The sequence below is a fragment of the Carassius auratus genome, chromosome 7, assembly GCF_003368295.1.
Source record: "Carassius auratus strain Wakin chromosome 7, ASM336829v1, whole genome shotgun sequence".
Lineage (NCBI taxonomy): Eukaryota > Metazoa > Chordata > Actinopteri > Cypriniformes > Cyprinidae > Carassius > Carassius auratus.
In genome coordinates, this window is record NC_039249.1 from 8,745,111 (window position 1) to 8,770,721 (window position 25,611).

Genomic DNA, 25,611 nt, shown 5'->3' on the forward strand with positions numbered 1-25,611 from the left:
TCTCTAAATGTTTCCACACCGTTTATTACATATAATACTTCTTAATGTAAAAAAAACAAATAAACCACAAACCAATTCAAAGAAATGGAGATATCAAAAAGAAATGTGACGAATTTCATGAATGAGTTCTTTGCAATTTCATGGCATTTAACCATACTGTTATCAACTGTACAATATATAACTCTGCAAATAGTGTCTTTTAATATCTAGTAATACCCAAAATAAGCTTTAATTATGCAGACATAAGAGTTGAACTAATTAGGGAACATTTATATAAAATACTTTTTTTCTCCAGCAACTTTCAAAAAGTCAGCAACTGAATATAAAACGAAATGTTAAACTGATATAACTCAAACCTTAGTATTAAAATCACTAACAGTGACTGTGCAAAACAATATTTCATGTACAAGCTAACGGCCCCAACTCAACATCTTAGATACTCAGTTCAAGTTACGCTACAATTCGTTCAGCGTGATGCATATCTTTAAAATAAAAAAAACAAGTTAGACTATAAATGTAAAATTACATTAATATATATCCTCCACTGTTGGCTGTGATTCATTTGTATGCGTTTACTTTCCTCACACGGCTATAGTGTCAACCACAAGGAAGGTTTAAGACCAAGCCAAGATCAGACCTGTCCTCATCAGACTTGATGTATCGTCCTGTTTTAGCAACTCGTCCTCAAGAGTGAAAACATGATAATAAGTTATACAGTGCATAATTTCCCATTACACCAAAAGTAGAACGGCACTCCTCATAAGTCATTAGGTCAGATACGGAACGAGAAAGAGAAATCCTGGAGTGCCCATAGCCTGTTTGAGAGATAAAAGTGGTGGGAAAGAGCAGTGGTAGTGTCACAGACTACCAATGTTGGGGAAACTTTTGAGTTTCTCTGGGAAGTCGTCTTTATAGAGTACTGGATCGGCACGGTGCTCGACAACCTTCAGAGGCATGGTGGCAAACACAGAGGCGAACTTGTTTATGCACTCAGACCTGGAAAGAAAAAAGAAAGAGGCTGAAAAAAGTGAAGGAAAAAGGGAAACATGGATCTGATGCCAGTGTTGGAAAATTTGTCTTCCAAAAAATGGCTATTCATGGCACAACTAGCGTTATGTAGAAGCATCAGAATCATGAAGTGCATGCACAAAGTAAAACAGGGATCAGATGTTTTCAAAATGCCTGGCATTCCCAGGACCTTGCACTTATGACAGGAAATGTATCGAGAGAGATCATAACCAGAGGCAGGAACCCCTTCATCAATCTAAACAAGTGTGACCCCTGGAAGGGTTCAGCAGTCAACGGAGCACCTGATTGGCTGCTACCACTCCATATTCACTTCAAGGTCAAACACTCTCTCGCAGGCTGCTTGGCTGCTTTAATGCCTCAAACACAGCTTGGAAGTATGAAACCAATCATCAAGACTGATTATGCTTCAGCGGATGAGGAAACGGTTGTGATTTTCAAGGAAAATCAATTCAAGCCTTTCTGATGAATGCTTCGCGTGGTTCATACATGAATTGAAACACAGAATGAATCAATGATTTGTGGTGAGCCTCTGACAGAGAGGAAAGTCACAGTTCTTTGAGAAGGAACGTTTTTCGTAAAGGTCCAGTGAATCTGAATGTTTTGATCTGAGAGCACAGGAAAGTATCTTCAACTGCGCTACAATGAGCCAATTGTTGGTTAAACTCACAATGTGTTTCAGTGGCCAAGAATGCTGCCAGAGCCCCCTCTGCCTACCTAAAGGGAATCCCTGTTTATACTGTACCTCTCCACCATGTGCGTCTGGTCTAGGGACAACCCGTCAATCGCTGTACACTCCGGGCATTTGAATTTCTTCCGAGGAGTAACCTAGAGAAAGAGAGAAAAACAAATGTGATGTATGTGATCGTTTGAACTCTTCTGTTTCAATCTCAAAATAAGTCTCAGTTCTCAAACTGTCCATTTTATTGTGGAATTGTTGTATTATTTTGGTTTTCTGTGTCCATCTTGCAAAACAAGTCCTTCAAAGTTTGTCCTTATAAAAACCATTGTCTCATAACACTGTAAAACATATTTTTGGTCTGACCAATTTCCTTTCTATAAATACTCATGAGTTAGTATGTTATACCCTTCAAAATGGTTTCTCAACAACAGCCTGGTGACGCACCTAGCAGAAAGTTATAGATGTCTCACTAGTTAAAACACCTAGTGTTCTAATTAATCAGCTTCTTAGAATTTTGAATATGGTGACATCAAAAACATTCTCAGAGTTGGTTCCCAAGGAGGACTGGAGTTGTAATCACTGTCCTAAAAGGTACAATGTATTTCAGTGCACTAAACTCAACCAGTGTTTTATCTGTTCTGACCACGAAAAATAAAACTGTCTGACCTGCATGCATCTGTATTTAACAAAATTAATGCTGGGAAATCATGACACACTCCTTATATTAAAAAACAACAGAATCTGACACAGCATTGATAAGATTGTTTAATAATGAGCTGGGGCTGCAATGATGGGCTTCTGTAAAGTGTGTGTATGTGTGTGTTTGGGAGCTGAGTGGGAGGAGAAGACTTGATGACAGGTCATATAAGTCAGATGTAATGAGAGAGCAGTCCGTGCCCATGGCCTAGCTAAACGACCGTATCTGCCGCACTCATTAGACAAATGATGTACGACCCCTGTGCCCCATCCCTCCTTCAACAACACACACAATTGACTGACACTCTCCACAGTGAGAGCGAGGGGTTAGGGCACTAGGAGGTGTGGGTGATGTGGGGATGTGGAGGAGAGAGGGGAGAAGGTTCACGGCGTAACTGACTGCAGAATGAATGTGCCCCAGTGAGCTTAGAAAAACAGAACGTGCAGGAGAGAGGCACACAGTGACATCCAGATAACAGAGGTTAAGGCCAGGACTTTACAGTCTGAAGAGCACCTGGACAGAGTCACTGTAGACAACAGAATATAAAGTCTTTAGGAGAAAGGTGAAAGCTGATCAGAGACAAAGCTCCAGGGAACACTGTCAGAATCCACACATTCTTTTAGGGAATGCCCACATAGATTTTTTAATGATATTACTTTTTGCCTCCAGATTGATCAGCCTGTCCGATTCTTTAAATGAAAGCCCTAATAGTTTTCAATATTAACAGTGCTGATTTGCTTACAATGTTTCCTGCACTACTTTTTCATGATGGCACTAGACTGCTACTGAATCCCAAGTGCTACGGCAAAAAAGTAATATGCGAGTTGTGAGATTGCAGTCTTAATAAATGTGATGGAATTTGGTTTCCTCATTGTAAAAAGAATTGCATTGCAGTTCAAAAGTTTGGAATCAGTAATATTTGTTTTTTAAAGAAATTTTCACTTTTATTCAGCAAGGACACATTAAATTGCTAAACTGAAAATAAAGACATTTATAATGTTACAACAAAAGAGTTCCATTTCAAATACATGCTGTCGAGCATACCATTTATCAAAGAATCCAGGAAAAATGGATCACGGTTTTGAATGGGAATATACTGTATGAAGGAAACACTGTAATACCGTAAAGGTTTTGGCTTTTGATATTCGTTTCCATTAGTGATTTGGGTTGGCTAAAGATGGAGCTTTGTGTACTCTTATTTCAGAAAAGCAAAAAAAAATTTAATAAATCCGGCTTTCCATGATATGGCCCATTTGATTTCCTCCAAAGTAGTTACAGAACCAAAACAAACAGGCACTATCAGAACACAATCATACTCTGAGGTTATGTTACCTTTATTGGGGCTTTGCCAGTGATGTTGGCCACAAGGAAATTCATGGCAATATCTTCACAGTTCATATGAGCATCCACCCAGTTCTTAATGTCTCCAGGCATTTTATATGTGTAGAGATAGTTGAAGTACTGGAAAGGAAACATAAACCATTTTGATGAAAAGAATGACCTTAATTGAGGGTTTTGAATCACAAATAACAATAACCTCTATTGATCTCTGAGGGACAACATAAAGGGAAAACAGGGACATGACAAGATTTTGGCAGAAGCAATGGAGTGTATGAAGGATTTGTGCTGTACCTTATGATAGAACGCAGCTCCAGTCAAGACCATTGACACTTCATTAGTCCACTCAGACTCATATTTCCACTTGCCCATTTCGTGGTCCCATAAGTGGAGCCGTCCAGGATATCCGACCAGCCTATCTGGAAACTCACGCCACACCTACAAACAGAACAAATTTGAGACATCATATAAACCAATCACAAAATGTAAGACCATAAAGGATCAGTCAACTGTTCAACAATTAGAGTCGTTTTAGATAATACTGACTTCAAAGGGTGGTAAACCTTGAATATCTAAGGTTAAATCAATTAAGTCTAGGTCTAACGGCTTGTTAATCCCCAAAATTACAGACAGGCCTACCATAGAATATGATTTAGAAATTCTTGAATGTCATTCCCAAGTAGCAAAAGCAGCTAGTGTTTAGCCATGCAGCCATGTCTAAAGCTGTCTTCCATTTCATACAATTATCCATAAATTACACTTCATTCTCTCAATAGTGTATAAATGCCTGCAGGTGAGCTGAAGGCAAGCCTGTAGCCATAGACAGCATTGGTTGTCTTGTCATACTTCATGTATGAAAAAATGTAATTATATAAAAAAACAAAAAATAGAGACTTTAGCCATAAGGAATGCTTTGAGATGCCGAGCACAGATTTAGGCAATAGAAGATGGTTTGAAAATCCTGCACTGCTTGTAAACTCAACTTTTAAGTAGGAGTGACCCAAAGAGGTACTGGGATCACAGTTCTGCTCAATCATCATAGTGCATGTGGGGAAGACAATTAATCCCTAGTTATTCAATAAACAATCCCTGGAAATACTGTGAAATAAGGCAACTACTTCAATCGAATCCATTTAACTATTAAGATAAAAGCTGTTCATCCAGTGCGATAATCTGTAAATCACATGCAGACTAAGTATACTACCATTTACAGACCTGCAGTCTGTCTGTTTTGTTCCTACACAAGCCAAACTAAGGAAGGAAAATAACCAGGTTCCAAAGAAAGCATCAAATGCTCAAAAACAAGCTCTAAGTATACAGGGCAAAATGTATTTCTCCCTGAATGCAGTAATAGCTCAATCTGAAATCACAAACTAGTTTCCTAAATTATAATTAGTGCAACCAAAATGAAAGTATACTACATTTCAAAACTTTGGGGTCAGTATATATTCATCATCAAGTTTTTTTTGTGTGTTTTTGCTTGGAAAGACTTAATTTACATCATCAAATATTCAGTAAACAATAATCTCAAATAACTGTTTACCATTTAAAAATATTTTCATATGTAATTTTGTGATTTTAAAGCTGAATTTTCAGCAGTCATTATTACTGCAGTCTTCAGTGTCACTTGATCCTTCAGAAATCATACTACGTTGGCTCATTTTAAGGTCAAGAAAAATTTATTATCAATGTTGAAAACAGCTGCTTGATATTTTTTGTGAAAACTGTTATACTTTTTTTTCAGGATTCCTTGATGAACAGAAAGCTCAAAGAACAGCATTTACTTGAAATGGAAATCTTTTGTAACATTATTTGTTTTACTGTCATTTTCGATCAACTGAATGCAACCCTGCTGGAAAAAAGGCATTCATTTCTTAAAAAAAATAAAAATAAATCTTACTAGTCCCAAACATTTGAAAAGCATATGTGCTATGTAAGAGGTCTGGTTTGCACCTAGATGCAAGACCCATTACAGAAGCAGAGACTGACTTCAAGCTACGCGTATATACTAAACCTTCATCAGTGTGCTATGTACATATATTTTGTAGTAAGTAGTAGGACACAAACAGGGAAACAGTGCTTTTACTACCTCATATCCAAACTGCAGCTCATCTGAGGTCAACATGATGATGTCATCATCAATGGCCAGGACAGCTTCTGTTTCGATCTCATCAAACGGGAAGAAGCGATTGCTGAGCTTGTTTTCTTTGGTGCGCAACACTTTAAGAGGTACAGCGACTTTGGGCCAGAGCGACTCTGTTACAAGAGACGGAGAAAAAGAAAACAGTGAGCTAATAATAATAATAATACACTGTTAGTTTCAGAGAAGATGAAAAACTATGAGAGATGGCAGCAACTGTGGAAAAGAGAACGTGGGTGGATAAATCTAAACACATCACGGAGTAAAAGCACATATGAATCTGACCACACTTACATTCTTCTCAGGGCAGAAGAGACAACGCTCTTTATTTTCAGTTGTGTAAGAGCTTGGGAGGAGTTCAGAGCATGCAGAAGACAGATGGCACACACAGTGTCACCTCATAAAACTGAGGAGAGAAAGTCTACTGGAACTCAAACACAGAGACCCTTAAACTGGGGGAGTCAGCAATTACACCGCTACCCCAAAGCTGGGGTATAGACCCTGGAAATCTTAGAAGATCTAGAATGAGCTCATATCCGTTAGGTCGACGCAATTCAGCCTAAAGTGTACTTCCACAAGATGACACAACAAACTATGAAAGGAAAAAAGAAAAGTATTTCCTAGCTGCCGGAAAACCTCCATGGCCTCAGACAAAGGCGGAAAGAAGAGCCAGATTTTCACAGGCAAGTAAACTGATACTGTCACCACATCCAAGCCTGGCATTGAGGGTTCAACAAAAACAAATAAACGCGGCCAAGATGGACTACAAAGACAAGTAACATTTTAACAACTAAAACTAACTGGCATAATCCAGAGCACCACAATGCACAAACTTAGACATTAACACATCATAAATACGCACCATAAGAACTAGCAGGAATCTTGACTGCGTCAAACAACTTGCAAGAAAATTTTTAATGATCTGTAATCACTTCCTTGCGCCCGTACTGAAATTTCACTTGGGCTGTACTTTACAGCGGGTAAAATAAGTATAGAGCACATCACCATTTTTCTCAGTTAATATATTTCTAATGGCGCTGTTGACATGAAATCTTCACCAGATGTTTGTAACAACCCAAGCAATCCATACATACAAATAAAACAATACAAATAAGTTCAGAAATTAAGTTTTGTGTAATAAAATGGAAAGAACCTGGGAAAAAGTATTGAACACGCTAACTGAAATTTATTTAATACTTTGTACAAAAGCCTTTGTCGTTAATGACAGCTTCAAAATGCCTCCTGTATTGAGAAACTAGTCGTATGCATTGCTCAGGTGTGATTTTGGCCCATTCTTCCACACAAAGTCTTAAAATCTTGAAGGTTCTGTGGGCCTCTTCCATGAACTCTGATCTATAGTTCGTTCTATTGATTTTCTATTGTATTTAAGACAGATGATTTGCTGGGGCAGTCTAGCAGCAAATTTTCTGAAACCAAATGAGTGTTTCCTTGGGTGTGTGTTTGGGATCATTGTCTCGAATTTCTTGAATTCAATTATATGAATTTTGCCAGTGCTACACCATGATGTTCTGGAGTGATGTGCAGCTCCATTTGACATCCCAACATGGTGTGTATTATGGCACCCAAAGAGTAACATTTTTGTCTTCAACATGCTTTTTCTTCAGCAACAGAGCCTTTGCGTGGTGAGCGTGCACTTTCTGAAGAACTCCACAAGTGGTCCTTGGCTCGTAGAAAACTCTTCTGATAATTATTTTTACTGCTCTGTCAGAAATCTTGTGAGGAGCACCTGGTCGTGGCTGGTTTATTGTGAAATAATATTCTTTCCACTTCTGGATTATGGCCCCAACAGTGCTCACTGGAACATTCAGAAGTATAGAAATCCTTCTGTGACCAATGCCAGCAGTATGTTTTGCAACAATAAGGTTGCAAAGGTCTTGAGAAAGTTCTTTGCTTTTACCCATCATAAAATTATTCTTGTGTGACACAATGGTCATGAGACACCATTTTATTAGCCATCAGACTAAACCAACTAAAATACATTTTCACTGACAAGGGGAAGGAATGGATTGCTTTCTAATTACTGATAGATTTCTGCTGGTGTCTTGGCTTTCCATGCCTTTTTAACCTCCCTTTCTTCTATTTGTGTTCAATACTTTTTCCCTGTGTAATTCTACTTTACTACACAGAACTAAATTCCTGAACTTATTTGTTTTGCTTTCTTTGTATGTATGGATTACTTCGATTGTTTCTGACATCTGGTGAAAATTGCATGTCAACAGCACATTTAGAAATATATCTACTGAGAAAAATGATTATGTGTTCAATAAAGTCTTATTTTACCCGCTGTATGTAGGTACATTTTAAAAGAGCTTTAGCAAATTATATCCCCTGTGACACCACCATATAAAAGCTCTCCTCCCTTCCTCCCTAAACACAGTCCTATTGTCAGAAGTTGCCAGCAGCTCATTAAAATGACAAACAGTCAAGAAATGGGCTGCTAAAGCTGTTTGAAATAAACAAACATAATCAGTGATGGAAAAGGGTGTGGAGGAAATCCATCCTCATCACGGCCTGAGCTCCAGGTTGACCCGTGAACAGACCTTATTAATTCTAATGGGTCACAAAAGCTTGAGCCCGGCTTCACTGATCCCTCTAATCAAAGGCAACAATGAATCATTAGTCTACTTCAAAGTATTTCCCTTCATAATGGCATTACTTAAATCTATTTAGAGGATATATTTAATTCCCTATTCCGTTTTTTCCAAGGGACTTCGTAAACAAACGCATACCTAATCGCCTTGTTAAGCAGTATCATTAGAGGCAGAGCCACAATAAATAACTACTAATATCACCTTATTTTGACGTGTAATGGGCCATAAATTTGACCAGAGCTGCAGGAAAGCGAGACCGTTATGGAAACGATCCTTTTGGTTTGACAATAAAGTTTAAGGGTGGACGTCTGGTGAAAACAGGCCATATATCACAGTGAATTAAAACACACTTAATTGGTCTAGTCAGGAGTAATAGGAGGCACAGATATTAACAGCTCATAGACGGTCAATAAGAAAAGCCAAATTTCTGCCATCTCCACACGTGCATCTATTTGCCAGCGGCAGTAACAAACATTTGGGTTCTCACTCCATATCGTAAGATAAACCAGAGAGGTTTGGCCACAGACCAAGGCACATCATGCTTTCAATTCTCCAACCTCAAGAGGAACATGATTTGGCAACTCGCTGGCTTATCATTCATCTGCTCCATATCAGGGGTTTCATGTCTTTTGTGAAAGCCGCACACAACTGCATTTCATATGAGTGTCACACTTTCATTCTTTAATAACTGAAGCTGTCAGGAAAACAGTGTAGATTTAGTCACAATCTCTTTTAAAATTCAACAATTTACTAACCAAACAAAATACATGTAGTCAAATGAAATACGTTTTATTACCCTGATCAAGAACGACAATGTAATTGAAGTTCTGGCAGATGTCAATAACAATTTTATGTCAATAATTATCTTCATGCTACGGCCAGTTACAAATAAATGGCTGATATTAAAACTGAATGTTTCTCTATATTTCAGACTGTTTAAAATAAATATAAATAATACAATACAAACTAAAAGCAGTCATTTTAAATGCCAAAAGTGAATCTAGGGATGGATCTAAAGTCAACCATAAGCAGGTGTTTCAAAGATTAACTTTAAATGAAGGTTACATAATGATGAAGGTAAAACATAGGGAAGATGAGCATACACAATTAAACATAAAATATTAGCTGATACATATTTATCCAACTGCCGATACATAGTACCCCCCAAACACTCTTAAAAAAAAAAATAATAATAATATAGTACATATATTGTAGTAGTAGTAGTAGCTATTTATTGTTATTGCCTTGTCAGCATCTAAGGCTACCTTCACGGCAAAAACACAAGAGTTACCAAGTGAAAACAGCATTTAAAACGACATATAGTAGAGATATATAGTGCAATCCTACAAATGTGACACTAACCTTCAGGGGGGCTCTTGTTCTGGTTGTTCCACACCACCAGTAGTTTGGCCAAGCTGGGCACCTTGGAGATCTCAGTGATGACCCTAAAGAGACTTTCGATTCGATCATAGGTCAAGACCACAGCTGTGAACCCTGGTGAACGTGGCGGTATAAGAGGAAGGAAAAGTGGACTGTTCACACTTGTCCATTTCTGTTAAGATAAAAAAAACAAACAATTAAAATAAGACAGTGGGAAACTCAATTCAGTGTAGCTGTTGTCTTATCTATACAACAAATGCAAAGATTTTCCATGACTTATTTAATGACATAAAATGCATTAAGAATAACAGCAGCCCCAGCCAAAACATGGCTTTATTTGGAAACACGCATGGACTATAAAATTTAAAGATTACTGAGAATGCAAAGAACCAGCAGTGGTGGGTAGGTGATTAAAAGTGGCATGGAATGTCGAGCGCACAACCAACAAAGTTTAGAGCAGACTTAACAAACAGCTGAAGCAGCATGCCATGACCTTTCATTGTGCCAAACATTCACCTAAACCTTCTCCTTCAGACGAAAATAAAATGCCAGGATCTCATTCCCTTTAACCAAGAGAACTGCTATCAGCTGGACTTGAAACAACCTAATAAAGCATCTCTATCGTGACTCTTTTAAAATGTCTATCGCAGTTTAATCCACAGAAGGCTTTTGTGTGCATAGGTGCTACATTCCTTGCGGTAGTCTAAATTTCAAAAAGTGGATGTTTTCCTTAGCTGACCTGAGTGAAATCTGGCAGAGAGCAGAAGACGAATACAACTTGAAATAACTTGAAGATCCGATACAATGTGGTTAGATATTAAGAGCTAAGTGAAATACTTCCTTGCTCCAGGCTCTTTGTCATTCCATGGCATCCGTCCATCCTTTTCCTGTTAACTGTTATGTATCTGAATTTGATTAGAATGTTAAACTTCCTGGTGTTCTTCTTGAAATAAAATGCAAACACATGGTATCCACTGAAGCTTGGTCAAAACATCAACAGCTCGTAATATTTCCCTTCCTACAAAATAAGAACAGAAACTGAGAACTTGATTCCAGTGTCATTTGTTATGAGCATTAGTTCTAGTCAGCACCAATCGGCATGCTTAATATCATCAAAAATTATTTCTGGACATACTCAAGCTTTGAGCTGTAAAATAGTTAAATATTAGATCTAAACCAATCTCTTGGGTATAGAACTGTATATTGGCTAACATTTCTATTTAAAATAATTTCTACTTTATCTGTATGCTTCTTCCACAATTCTGGTAGTTATAAAAAGCGTTTTACTGTGGCTGTTAATCCATTAGACCACTATCAAAGCAAGCTCGAGTTTTAATGTAATGTGATACACCTATTAATCAGCACAATTCCGATTCTAATTTGGATCTCTTTTGTTGCTATTTATCCCAAGCGGTTTTGTCGAGAGTGGAATTTTATGATCACACTCCAATGAACTCTGCTGCAGCAGGGGTGCAGATGAGTCCTGGCAGGACTGGGGTGAAGCAGGGGTGCTGGGACGCTATCGGCGTCAGTGGCTGTCTCCTGCCAGTGTGGGGCTTGGCTCATCTTCCTGGCCCGCTTTAAAACAGCCTGTAAACTCCCAAAGATGCACGTACTGGAGCCCAGATCAAGTGACGCTGTAAAGTAAATACTGCGAGTGCTTAAAGGGCCTCTGATGCGGTCATGAAGACTGCTGTTTATTGGCCTCAAGGATAAGAACTGAACGCAGACTGAGTACACAGACTTTCTTTACCGTTCATGGTCTCTTCTATTTTGTCAGTAGAGAAGAGACACGAAGCAAAGCGACATATAACAAACAGCTCGGTGCAGCTCCAATGAACAACAATAAAAAGAGTCTAAAGAGTGCTTCACTTTTGATTTGAAGATTAATTTGAACAGTTAAAAACAAAACAAAAAAAACTCCCAATGCAAAAGGAATAATTTTGGACCTGGTTTGAATAGATTTAGTGTGAAAGATTATTTGCATCTGGTGTACAGATCTTAAACTCTGTAGCTGAAGCCAATTCCATTTTCATTTCAAAAAGAAAGAAAAAAAAAAGAAACGCCACCATCTCTCATTTTGTCAATGTAAAATTCTTACTTTTGTTGTGAGGCCTTCATTTAAATGTTCCTCATAACAGTAGTAATAACACTTCCTTTAATCAAGGCGTGTGTTTGATTAAAAAAAAAAAAAAACTAAAAAGGCCACACAATAAGAGACCCCCAAGCAGAGATGCTATGGCGCTGATAGTCTACAGCAAGACTGTGGGCCCGAACACCCTCCTATCCAGCAGCTGCTGAAGGTGCCCGCAAATAGAGAATCGTGGTTAACCAGCTCCCTCACAGCGTCCGCCACGGTCTGTCACCATGGACACAGCCGTCTTCATACAACATCAGTCAACCATCCTGCTAATAAAAAACAAACTTTATATGCCAATGGAAATTTCTTTGAGGTGCCTGACATGGACACCAAAAGCAGAGGGGGAAATAATTAAAGTACCACTGTGACATATAAGTGGTAAGATGAATAAAGAAGAACACTGGGGTGTGGTTCAAATAAGCTCGGTCTGAATGCTCTGATCTAATTGGGCAGGCTCCAGTGCGGTTCGGCACATGTCGAGACTTTGTGATTTGTTAAAGTAAATAAGCAGGAAAACAAGACTAATTTTTTATTCCAACAGTCAACGCCAGAATTTTTGCTCGCGGTTAGTCAGTGTTCACCTGCTATTTGGAACGAGCCGTAAATGACCGGGCTCTCAACTTTTGGCTTGTTTCTGTGAATGCAGATTTGCTCAAAACAAAAAATGGAGACACAAAGAGAAATTTCACACCTAAAGACGTGACTGTTATTATCATTTCGGATCCGAAAGTGTACAGGCTAGATACAATTACTCAAGAAGAGCTTGTTATTGGGCACCAGAATTCTTTTGTCACACGTGAAAAGAAGAGGTTACAGGTGACCCGAGTGATGGTGAGGGATTGCATGCCGTTTCATGTTGGCTGAGGGGGCTTGGTGAGTCTTGCAGCTGGGATCATACAAGTACAGCTTTAGGATTAGTCGAAAATGGAACCCAGATGAAAGCATGGACGCCTGTTCAATTGCAAAGGCTCAGTGCGGAGAGCATTTACCTCCAGATTCTCATTGAAGCTGATGGGCAGCGATTGCTAACATCACAGAGACTGGGCTAAAATAAGAGCTGCATTCTAAGTGGCAGCAGTTTCCTGCAGATTTGAACTGTCAGGAACAGGCACCGGTCACGTTGCTTTAGATTCGGCCTTCAAACAGATGAACAGTGCCTGCCTTCTTTCCAATTGCAGAAAGAAATAGGATGGGAAATGTATACATCACTGGGACACGCAAGGCACATACAGCACATGTTTGCAAATCACACATCTGAAGTAGTAGCGTATTTTTTTCCTCAGCTCTATTAACCTTCAGCATTTAAAAATCTGACTCGGCATTCCAAAAACGAGTGACGTTAAGAATTCTTCACAGATAATAAATGTATGATGGAACATAAAGCATTCGTTTGGTAAGCAGAGGCTGAATGCGAGTTCCCTCAGAAGTCAAGCACAAAAGCTGCCTGTCCTGACAACGTCTCCGAGGCAGAGCTGGAGAAATGTGCTTTCAATTATGTCCCGGTGGATATAGGAAAGCAGAACAAGAAATGCACTCGATTTATGTACTGCTCCGATTCTGCCCAGCGTGTTTTTACTGAACATTCAGAAAGTATTTAATATTTCCCGTAACGTTAGCAGTCAAACAGAGTTAGGACTATTAGCCTCTTGGGGGTCTGGATCCCTCCATTTGATCTGAATGGTAGCGTGATGCTGAGAACTGGTGAAGAACAACAACAACATCGAACAAAACCCCTAATGAACTCCACACTTCTGCCTTTTCTGGTCTTAGCTGACTGTGTTCAGAATTTAGAGAAATGGAAAAACAATGGTGGATTAGTCAGTTTTCAGCACACAGTATGAAATGGGATCTGTGCTCAAATCAGGACTGACTTACAGACAGACGACTGTGCTTTATGTGATGCTGGAGCATTGTGAGACTCATAGCAATGTGCAATGTTGTCTTTACAAATCTGTCTGCTGCCACTGCTTAGAGACGGCATGTAAAAGCTGAAAAGTATAAGCCCTCTTCTTTTGTGTTTAAATGCCACAAGCTAATTATAACTAAGTTGTCCATAGGTTGTATCTTAATCTAACATGCCACGTAGACATGAATTAAATTTTCTGCAAACACACTGAATGTCTTAACAGTGAAATGCATTATGTTAAACAAACAAAAAAAAAAGTACTTACAACTACAGGAGGATTGTTCCACTCTTCGTAGGTACGAGCTGCATAGGGGTAGATGCGATCGTTAATGATCTGCAGAGTGGTCATGCCAATAGCATTCATGGAGCTGAAGTAGGCTTCCCAAAACCAACGGGCCTAGGGAACAATAAATGGCATGGCATTCAAATATTTGTAGTAAGAGTAGCAAAGTAGAGACAAACTGATAAACAGAAATATATAAGCACACAAAAACCATGTGAAAGATACAATCCAAAGGCATAAGATAAAGCCTCTCACATCCCTTTACTCCCACCATCCTGCTTGTGCCTTTACGACCCGACACAATTTCAAAGGCAAAACAGCCCATTAAAGACTGGTGACATGACTGCAGGGACCATTCCAGACGGTTATGAGCCCTTTAGACTATCAGTCTTTTAACTTTTCCGCTCCAGTGGCACTGAGACTACAGCTAAAGTTTAAGGGCAGAGGTCGGGTCATTTTACTCCAAACCAGCACAGGGACATGCTGCAATGTCATCACACTTTTGCCATGTTACTTGAATGCTGCTATTATAATTGAAATATTTTTTATACATGTTCTGTACAAAAAGTTTGGGGTCAGTATGATTTTTTTTTAAACGTATATTTAGCATGGATTACTAAATTGTTAAAATGTACAGAACAGTAAGACAGTAAAAAAAAATTCTTAATGAACAAAAAATTATGTTCTATTAAAATAATCCTGTTTTCAACATTAAGAATAATATTATGAAATTATTCTTGAGCCCCAAATCACCAACATCTAAATGATTTCTTAAGGATCATGTGACCCTTAAGACTGGAGTGATGACTGCTTTGCCATTACAGGAATAATTGAAACTTACATATATATTAAAACATGAGAAAAAGTTATTTTAAATTGAAATAAGACACATACACACACACACACACATACATACATATATATATATATATATATATATATATATATATATATATATATATATTTCTTATTTTTTTTATTTATGGTATTCTTAATCAAATCAATGCAGCCTTAGTGAGCATAAGAGACTAACATTTTTTTTTTTTTTTACTGGACCCAAACTTTTAAATTGGATTGCACAATATGAGAAAGAATTTTATAATATCATTAGAGAAAGAATTTTATAATATCATTAGAGAAAAAAACAGCCTATACCAGTAATTACAAAATTCTGGTTGCTGATGTAAAATCATCTCCACTTTAAGCTGTAATAATTAAACCCTGATTGTTTAAGAAAAATCAGTATTTGCCAAATATGAAGGTAACAATCTCTATGCATATTTTGTCAATACAAGAACTCGCACTCTTTCCTTCTACTGCTGATACATTAACAAACCCAAAGCTCCAGCAGTGAGGGGTGAGGAGCACATAAGAGTTAATTACCCATAAAACAGTGTTATCTCCTGCTAGGAGGCGCCATGCCGCAGTGACCCAGCTCCACCCTTCCTGGTCCTTTCTGACCCTGCTCTCTTTAACAGGGTCGACCAAGGGCATGCTAGAGGCAGCCTCATTACCTGGCCTGACCGCAAACAGTGTCTAACTACAAAGAGTCAAATGAGACCAGGCACCAGGGTGAATATAAAAAATAATAATAATGGCGCTCCAACATTTTCCTGGGCCAATTATTGAACAACGTTAGAGAGCGCTAATGGTCTTTCTTTTCAAAACAACAATTAACATTTGATTTATTGTGTCAGTGGATGAAACAGAGGTTTGAGCAACATTAAACTCAAAGAATCCACTGACCATTCCAGTTACTCTCAAGTGAACTGAACTCAGCGTAGCAAGGTTTTTTTTTTTTTTGCTTGCTGCACATCTTTTCATTGGTTGCTGTGTTTGTTGTCATATACTCAACCCAGAACTCAGTTCAGCACATTAGAAGAGTGCAGTCGCCCCCCTTTCCATCGGCCCCTAAGGGCCTGGCCCTTAAACCTTAAAGAAATACAACTACACAAAAACAGCTTTTCTTTTTATGGAGAGGGGAAGAGGATTCAAAAAGACTTTCTGATCCCAAGGGGAGCGCAGCCGCCCATAAATCAGCTTGTGATGAAAGTTTCCTTTCCGACCAGGAGAAGGCAGAGAGAAAACCGCACCCACCAAACGCTGAACCCGCCCCGTTTGAACGCTTGCAAGAATTTTTATGAGGAGGGAAGAGACGGAGTCTCATAAGAGTACGCTGGCTGCTCTTCTGACACATCTAAGGTTGTTCATATGTTACACTCTTAAACATGCAAGAATAATTCCTTCATCTTATAGGATATCATTCTATAGAACATGTAACTGTTGCTATAATAACTGTGGATGAGAATCATAAAAAAAAAATGTATGATTCAGTTCCCAATATTTAATAATTCTGGTTCCATAAATGATTCCTTTAGTACTTCTGAGGAATAAATATTTAGAAAAAAGCAAAAGCAACTTCATTAATAAATGTTTTAATAAAAACAGCTCATCTGAATCATTCATTTAGAAATAGGTTAGACTTGGCACTGATTGCATTGTCTGGTTGAGATTCACCAAAAAGTAACGGCTCACAAAATTGATTAGTTCAAGAAAATGTTGGATAACACAGCTTGTGCATCCTTGTTCTGACTCACTGAAAAGAACAGATTCATAAGAGTTATGAATGATCGACTGGACCACGCTGGTTGGTGTGCATGGTTGCGATTCACAAATGAGTCATTTGTTATGGGAATCTAAGAATACTTGTCCTGCTGCAAATGTTTTCAGCTTATCTATCCTAAATAACTGCTAATATAACAAATAACATCTATCTACATATTGACAATACTAAATGGCCACTGGGCAAAAGTACTGAGCATATCATGCATGCAAAATCAATATATATGTGAATATATGCAATACATATTCGACTGATCCGTGCATTTCTAACACTCTTTGAACCCTGGAGAGGGCACAACCAATTAGTAAAAGGACAAGAGACGATTTGATGAAAAGACCTGGCGATCACACATTAAGTACAGTAGCTGGCTGCTCCCTCTGTTGGTCGAAATGCAGAGAAAATCCACTTCATCCATTTCTCACAAACGTCTGTAACACTTCTGCCTCCTATTGTTTGCGTCATCTGCATTTTACGCAGTCCTACACTGAAAGTTCAAGAGGGTTGTCTTCTGGCAAGATCAAGAACAAAGTAGTAGGATTTTTTTTTTTTAATCCGAGTAAGGTATATATCAAGAACCACTTCTTTTGTACAATGGCAGCCATACAATCGCTCTGCTGTCTGGAGGTGGTATAGGCTAGTAAGAAAGGAGTGGATCAAGATGTGTTCAAGTGTGGGCTGATATCTCACTGGCTTCATGCCATGTCATAATTCCAGCGCAAGATGTGTTTCTGCACACTACGTCCTAACACCAACCAGAAACCTGTGGAACTAAACTACAACATTCTCCTCGCACAAACTATTCAACATCGAGCTGAAGAACTGGAGACTGTTCAAGAAGCCAATGCCAGTGGAAGCAGAATGCAATTATTATTAGTTATGGCTAACGTATAGTATTCCACATGGGTATATATATTGACCATAATTATTACAGAGTGAAACCAAAAGATCTCTTTACATGCATTCCATGTGGTTTAAGCACTTTCGCATAAGTGTACAGCTGAAAAAGCTGAAGGGGAAAAAATAGAGTGTAAGTGTGTGGTTAACAATTTGTTTGGATAAAGATTCATCATTAATACTTAAAATTAGCTTTCATCATGATTTACTATGGCAGGAGAAATTTCATCTTTAGAGAATCAAAAGTACACACTTGCAGGAATATTGTTTTTGGCATTAACCCACCTGTCTAATGGTTATTTTCATAGTAGAGCTAACACTCCATTGAAACGAAGAAAGAATGTTAGTGGAGAAGAAGAGAGGTTGTGACTTCTTTAACCTCAGCTTCACCCTGTATTAAACCTGGGAGGATTGCTCGCATTTAGTCTGAATGTGACTCAGTTGCTGCTTTTGAACTTCAGTTTCGACAGCATTTGGTACAGTTTACTAATGGTCACAAAGGGCTCAGAGTTGTTGTTGTTGTTTTTTACACAAATAGCTCCAAGTGTATTTGTAATTCTGTTCAAACTTTCACATAAAAGGATGGGGTAATTGCACAAAATAACAGTTGGGTTGACCCAAGAAGTAAAAATGACCCGTCAACCACCATGATGGACAGAGGGTGCAGGTGCATGATCACATTCTAACCTGTCTCTGCATCTCCTCCACTTGTCTGTGAGGGATGCTCTTCAAAATAGTGTACATCTCTGGCAACTTCTCTTCTGGAATGACAACAGATGCCCTGCAAAAACACATACACACAAATGACTATTCAATGCACTTGAATTTCACGTGACCAAATCAATACTGCAACTTTTGGACAATAGTAACAAATGTTTTTTTTTTTTTTTACATATTGGAATGATTTCTAAAGGATCATGTGACACCAAAGATTTAAGTAATAATGGCTGCTGAAAATTCAGCCTTGCCATCACATTAATAAATTACATTTTAAAACAGAAAACAGTTTATTTCATTAGTAAAAACCAGTTCACAAATTTTAATATTTCACAATAATACTGTCTTTTTACCAAGTTTAGTCTTAGTTACATAAAATAAAATAAAAACATTAAAAAGAAACTCTTACAAACCACAAACGCTACAGTATGTTAAAAGTTCAAACATTTTCATATGTAAATGATAATTGTGATTAATGAGGTAATTTTTATGTCTAATAATGTACATAAACTCTTGATTTGATAATTATTCAGTGTTACCACATGACTTTTGGAAGTGTTCAATATTACTTTTCTTTATTAGATATAAGGTGATCAGTACCTATATAAACTTTATCCGTGAACACTGGTGACTGACAACAACAGAATTTTGACCTTTACCTTTTCCAGTCCAGCACTTCAGAGAAAGGCAGAATGTAGGAGTCAGCCATGATGACAGGGACACATCCTGCCTGCAGCACATCACTTAGTGTGGCCTGGCCGAGCCGGGCCCCTCGCAGAACTACACAGAATGATGACTCCTACAGAACACACCAGAGACACATTTGTCATCTATAATAAGGATACACTCCCAGACCTCTCCAGCTACGCTGTAACAGACAGCAGTGTGATCTAGGTGTGTGGTGTAAATGAAGGGGTTGCTACGAAAAGTGCTAGAATCATAGTCTAGAGGGGCTTTGTGATGAAAAGGGGGTGATGGCTCTCACAGGGATTTGGCCTCTGCTCCTCCTCACTGTGGAACGTCTCCCAGATGTGCTGCAGCACCCAGTCCAGATGATAAGCATACTTCCTGTCTAGACAGGGCTGGACGGGGAGATGAGCATGGTGGACAGGAACAGGATGATTTTTTTTTTTTTTTGCTTACACCGGTGAAGAAATGTGTTGCGGTGGTAAAGAATGCTTCTGGATGGGTTGAATATTTAAAGTCTCTAGGAATGTTTGGGCCAAGCTCTCAGAGCCAATGATGTATAATTTATGAATTTACAAACTAATGTTTTGTCTATAATAAAAACTGAAATCCGATGTTAGTTAATAATGTAACCAATTAAACAAATAAATACATACTAAAAGGAAAAACAATTAGGGATGATGTGTCCCAGCTAATTTGGTTTGAATAGTTATGGAAAAAAGTATGTCAAAATGATAAATACATTTAACACAAACGCTAGATCAATATGTTATGTTACAGTGCATGCAGTTTCTTAGTGGCAAACATGATGCAAATTTAGTCGCTAAGTGATTCTAATATTTGCAACATTCAAAATATGTTCTAATATATTTACTATGTGAAATTTCATGTCAATTCAACGTTGTTTAATACGAATGGACGTGCGGAGATACCAACCTGTAAAATTTGTGGGTAGTCGTAGACCTGTCCTTTATAGCAGCGCTTTCTGACCGATGCCAAACCCTGAGAGAGATTACTGCATTTGTCGAGGAGGAGCAGGGCCTCCCCATTCTCCTCCTTTAGCCTCTCCAGCTCCACGCGGTATTCCCGATGGATGACGGTCTGAGATGACAGAATGAAGTAGCGCCGGGGCCTGCAATGAACAAGTATTATGTGATGTCATTTTCTGTCATTAAATATAAACTGGTTAATCAATGTCAAAAAAGCGGGAGCTCACCCTGGTTGCCTTTCAGGAAGGTCCACCTCAGCAGAAAAAGGGCTATACACGGGGATGCTGACATCGTAGCCCTGCCTGTACGTCCATGTGGAGAAGCCTCCCCCAGCCAGCAGGGCTCTGTGAAACAAACACATCGAAGATGACAACTCTGTCGCCGTGAGTGTCTGCAAAAGGCACTGAAGATAAAACACATCCTTAATCTGGATTTACATGACAAATGTGCGAACATGCCACTCTGTAGCATTTAACAGAGTTGCCTTCGTGTCAATAAAACTTCAAACAGTGCTCAGTTTGAGGGAATGGAGTGAGTATAGGGAGAGCTGCAAATATGGCCACGCAACATACACAGTCTTTTTATTTCAACCCACACATATGCACATATGGGCAGCTGGTTCTGATGAGGCTGTACGCCAAACGGAGCACAGCTGGATGAGCCCAGGAAATTCCCTACAGCTCCAGATAAGTGTTCATCATTTCAGGGCTTTCTAGTACATAAAACTCACCTTTTCCACCCAAAGCAAAAGATCAGCCAAGTAATAGGCTGAGAAACATGGCCCATGTTGCAGTAAATACCAAGAGATTATGTTTGTCTGCCTGCTCTAGGCGGTAGAGTGCTATTCTCTTTCATGATCGCTCTCAGTGCATCTTTGATCTCTGGGTCTAAGGAACACACTAGGATGATGATACAAATACACATTAGCAAATTCAATTGAAAAGAAAAAAACAAGACATCTCGTTAGGACAGACAGTTCTGGGACATTGATATGTGTGAATAGATTTGATGGGATGCATGTCTATTTTAATTAAACATTGCAAGTATTCCAGTTTATCTCAATATAAGTTGTGTTGAAACACCAAGAAGATTCTTAAATCCAGCATGGATTTCTTGAAGAGTCTGGCATCAGTCTGTCAGCGCTGTGGTTCTGTCATTGTGGGCAACCGTGAAGTGTCAATTCAATCGCACTTATCTACAGAGGTAAAAGAGTGCCATTTTGCAAACTTGTTAAAAACGTTAATTCAACTATCCTGAGGCCAAAAAATATAAGAAAGGATATAAGCGCATTTATTGCTTCTCAGGTGACACTGATGCTGCACAATAACAAACCTAGAGAAACACTGCCCTCAACTGGCGAACATGACATTTCGGCTGGACGATTATTACAAAAATCATAATTGTCCATTATTCCCTTGAAATTTTAATTGCGATTATTAATTAGGATTATCACAAATTTACACTGAATGATGTTCATACCATTGTTTGATGCAACTGCATGCTGTATTTTTATATGAAAATAAACAAGCTGGAAACACTCTTTTTTATAGTATTAAGCCTCAGACGTCAAATATACATCAGATCATATTTTAACTTTTATAAAAAAGTTAAAATATGAATTGTATTACAATGTTATACTAAAACTAACATTAAAATAATGGGAAGAACCCTTAAGATAACATGTATAAAGTAAAAAACGCATCTTAAGCATGCAGAATAAGGTAAGTGGACTTTGAATGATTGATTGCCACTTTGAACGATTATTCAATTGTGGCATCCATAATTGTAATTGTGATTAGAAATTTGATTAATTGTGCAGTTCTACAGTACATCCAATCCCCATTAGAAATTAAACATTGCATACAGTGACAATTTTTGCTGGAGGGAAATGGTTTTCAAGGGCACTTTGTACTTTAAAGTTTGAGGGAACTGCAAAAACTACAGTATGTCTTCAATTTATGTGAAAGACTGCAATTTAACTAAGATTAATCTGAACAAGAATGGATGCCAAACATGCAATAACATTTGGGTGTTGTTGGGAGTGTTCATGTTCAGTGTTTTCAAGGCTAAATTTGATTCAAAATATGAAAATAATTCAACTCCCTCACTTCTGAAACAGCAAACAAAGAGAAAACTGACAGCTATAGGCCACTAAGGTGTCTGTGATACATACCGTATTTTCCAGACTATATATTTTTTTTCATAGTTTGGCTGGTCCTGCGACTTATAGTCAGGTGCGACTTATTTATCAAAATTAATTTGACATGAACCAAGAGAAATTAACCCAGAGAAATTAACCAAGAGAAAACATTGGCGTCTACAGCCGCGAGAGGGCGCTCTATGCTGCCCTGTGCTCCTGTAGTCTACACTGAAGACCTCTCGCGGCTGGAGACGGTAATGTTTTCTCTTGGTTCTTGGTTCTAAATAAATGAGACATATAGTCCAGTGCGACTTATATATGTTTTTTTCCTCATCATGACGTATTTTTGACAGATGCGACTTATACTCAGATGTGACTTATTGTCCGAAAAATACGGGTACTTAATACATGTGAAAGATCACACAATGTGAAAGATCAAATCTTTCCTAGTTTACTCCAAAGCCAGAAATCCAGAATAAGAAACAGTAGTCCAAAAAATATGAGGATCTGAATATTGTCACAATATCCAAATAAAAGGTGAAGTATCAAGGGTAAAGAGATTATCGGAGAATATCTTCATTACTGCTTAAAAGTTCAGGGTCTTATTGTTTTTGAAAGAAGGTCCTTATGTAATCAAACATACAGTAAACCTGTAATATTATAAAATATTAACATTTCAAGTAACTATTACCAGTTTTAATATATACTTTAAAATGCTTTTTATTGCTGTGATGGCAAAGCTGAATTTTCAGCAGCCATTATTTCATTATTTTCAGTCTCAGATGATCCTTAAGAAATCATTCCAATATGCTGACTTGGTGTTAGCATTTCTTACTATTACCAATGTTGAAAAAACTTGCTCTGCTTAATATTTTTGTTGAAACCTTTATGCTTCTTTGATGAATTGAAAGTTCAAAAGAACTGCATATATTTTAAACAGGATTTTTTTTTTTTATCAAAGTAAAACTCAGTTTCACTTCTGTTTAGTTTAATGCATCTCATTTTAAAATCTTACTAACACCAAACTTTTGAATGGAAGTGTGCATCATTTCTAAAGGATATGAACATTCAGACTACCTGACATATTTAGCAATGTGCCTGCTAATTTGTACTCTCACCTGTCTCTGGGCACATCCAGAGCTGTATTGTAATCAGGGGGTCCTCCAGGAAGCATATTGAACAGCAGGTGGTTCATGCCTTTGTCCCACCTAAAAGCATATCAATACATTTATGTAGCTTGCAACAGTGAGTTATGACTTTCTTGAATACTGAACATATGTTTCTAAAATATGAGTTGTACAAGAGTGCCAAACACTGTAAAAGAGAAAGTGGAGAGCTGCCAGTTTAACAAAAAATAACAAATGAACCAGTAAAGCCGAGGTAGGCAAAGATAATGAGTAAATACTGAAAGATATATATCTACCTGGGCAGCATGGCCAGTGCCTGAGCATTTTCACGAATCCGCAGAGAGTTCTGATTCAACACATCAATGGAGGGTATGAACAGACATGCTCTGCTCACATCATCAGTGTAGAAATCACTGTCCGAGATGGCGCTCAGCAAGTCATTGTATTCTCGAGACAGGCCAGTGCTGCTGATAGGCACTCCTACTTCATCCACAAATCGCTGAAGAGGATAGATGTACACCTGTGTACAAACACACACACATCATTAATTAGATCAAAATAGCCCTGTCATGCAAAGACATGCAATCTAATAAACCTTTACTATCTCTCTTTGCATCACCTTGATTTTATTCTTGGGATTATATCCACAGCGATACACATCAAAGCAAGTGTGCATTCGACAGCTCAGGTCACCTCTCTCAGGAATAGGGCTGCTCATAGGTATCCTGACCAAAGGAGCATCATGCACACTACGACGGTCCAGACTCCATTCTGCAGAGGATTCAATGGAGTGAGGCCAGAACTGGAACATCCCAGTTGCGATTAACCCCAGTAAGACCACAGAGAAGAGGGTGATGTAGTAGATTCGGTGTTTAGTCTTCATACGGGGTATGAGCGCAGGGCCCCGGGAACCATACTTCACTGCTGCACACATGATGAGCCTTTCCAGAGCCCAAATCACTGCAGAAGACAGAGATGAAGACACTGATGTTGAACATCTACACGTCAGAGAATATCATCAAATGTTCTGATGGACATGTATTAATAAAAAGACATATACTTACTGTACATGATCTTTAGCACTTCATTTACTATAGTTTTGATTTCTTAAATACAATTAATCTATTATATGACAGATTGTTATAATTATAATTAATTATATGACTTATGCATCTACTGACATTTAAGTTATCATACAATTTTTTATTTATTTATCTGATTCCAATTAATCTATAATAAATTAAGTATGGCTCAACGTATAAATTAATTGGAATCAGATCAATCAAACACAGTTTTAATAAACTGAATCAGTTTTCCAACTAATGTCATTAAATGCATTAAGTCATATAATAAACTAGAATTAAAACAATGATTCGTTTAATAAATTAAGTATGGTTCAGTGTATAAGAGTGATTGTTTTAATTCTAATTTATTATATGATTGATCCATTAATGCAATTTAATTTATTATCTGACTTTCACTCTAAACTTGGATTTACTATATGATTAATTTATCTAATTCCATTTTATTTATTAAATGAATAACAGGTCAGGTTACAATTAATTTGCTATATGATATAATTTTTTTTTATGTGATGTGTATCATATAATAAATTTACAGGAATTAGACAATTGTTTAATCTAATTCCTATTCATTTATTATATAATTAATTGTTCTAATTATAACAAATATATCACGGAATTAATGCTGATTAATTATATTATTAGTACATGTATTTACAAATAATTTATTATATGGATAATTAATCTAATTCCAATTAATTTATTACACAGTCGATCCATCTAATCTATCATACGATTAACGTTAATACCTCAAACTCCAGTTACTTTGTTTAAACTAGTCTCTCGCATTTCTTTACGAATAATATTTATTAATGGGATTATTTTACACAAAATATGTACTGTCTTGGGTTGTAAATAAATCCAAAACACACTCGCTAACGATAGCAGGAACGCTAACAACTACAAAATCACGAACTAACCTTTACGGTAACCAGTTCACCGCCTCAAATCTCAGCACGCTTCAACCATAATCTCATTTGTTGGTCCAGTACGCTACAAAAGCTGATATTGAAATTTTTGGACTGAATTTTGTTACTGAATTATCCCAAAGACATTCCTTATGCTAAAGGGACAGCTGACAGGAAAGAATTTCGTCTCTCCTTCTTTCGTAGTTCCATCAGTTTTTCTTGTAATTCGGCTCACGCGCG

General features: G+C 37.8%; 1 protein-coding gene across 1 annotated transcript; it reads right to left on the reverse strand.

Moving 5' to 3' along the window:
- Positions 1-25,583, reverse strand: LOC113105758 (exostosin-2-like). Its single transcript, XM_026267032.1, has 15 exons — positions 25,384-25,583; positions 24,001-24,341; positions 23,678-23,901; positions 23,373-23,462; positions 20,342-20,458; positions 20,062-20,257; positions 19,098-19,237; positions 18,409-18,502; positions 14,187-14,318; positions 9,858-10,047; positions 5,833-5,999; positions 4,038-4,181; positions 3,738-3,866; positions 1,772-1,854; positions 1-996 (listed from the first exon to the last, which is right to left on the reverse strand). Exons 2-15 carry the CDS (start codon positions 24,313-24,315, stop codon positions 858-860), a joined length of 2,160 nt encoding a protein of 719 aa, XP_026122817.1. The 5' UTR covers positions 24,316-24,341; positions 25,384-25,583; the 3' UTR covers positions 1-857.
- Between the last annotated feature and the right edge of the window lie 28 nt (positions 25,584-25,611).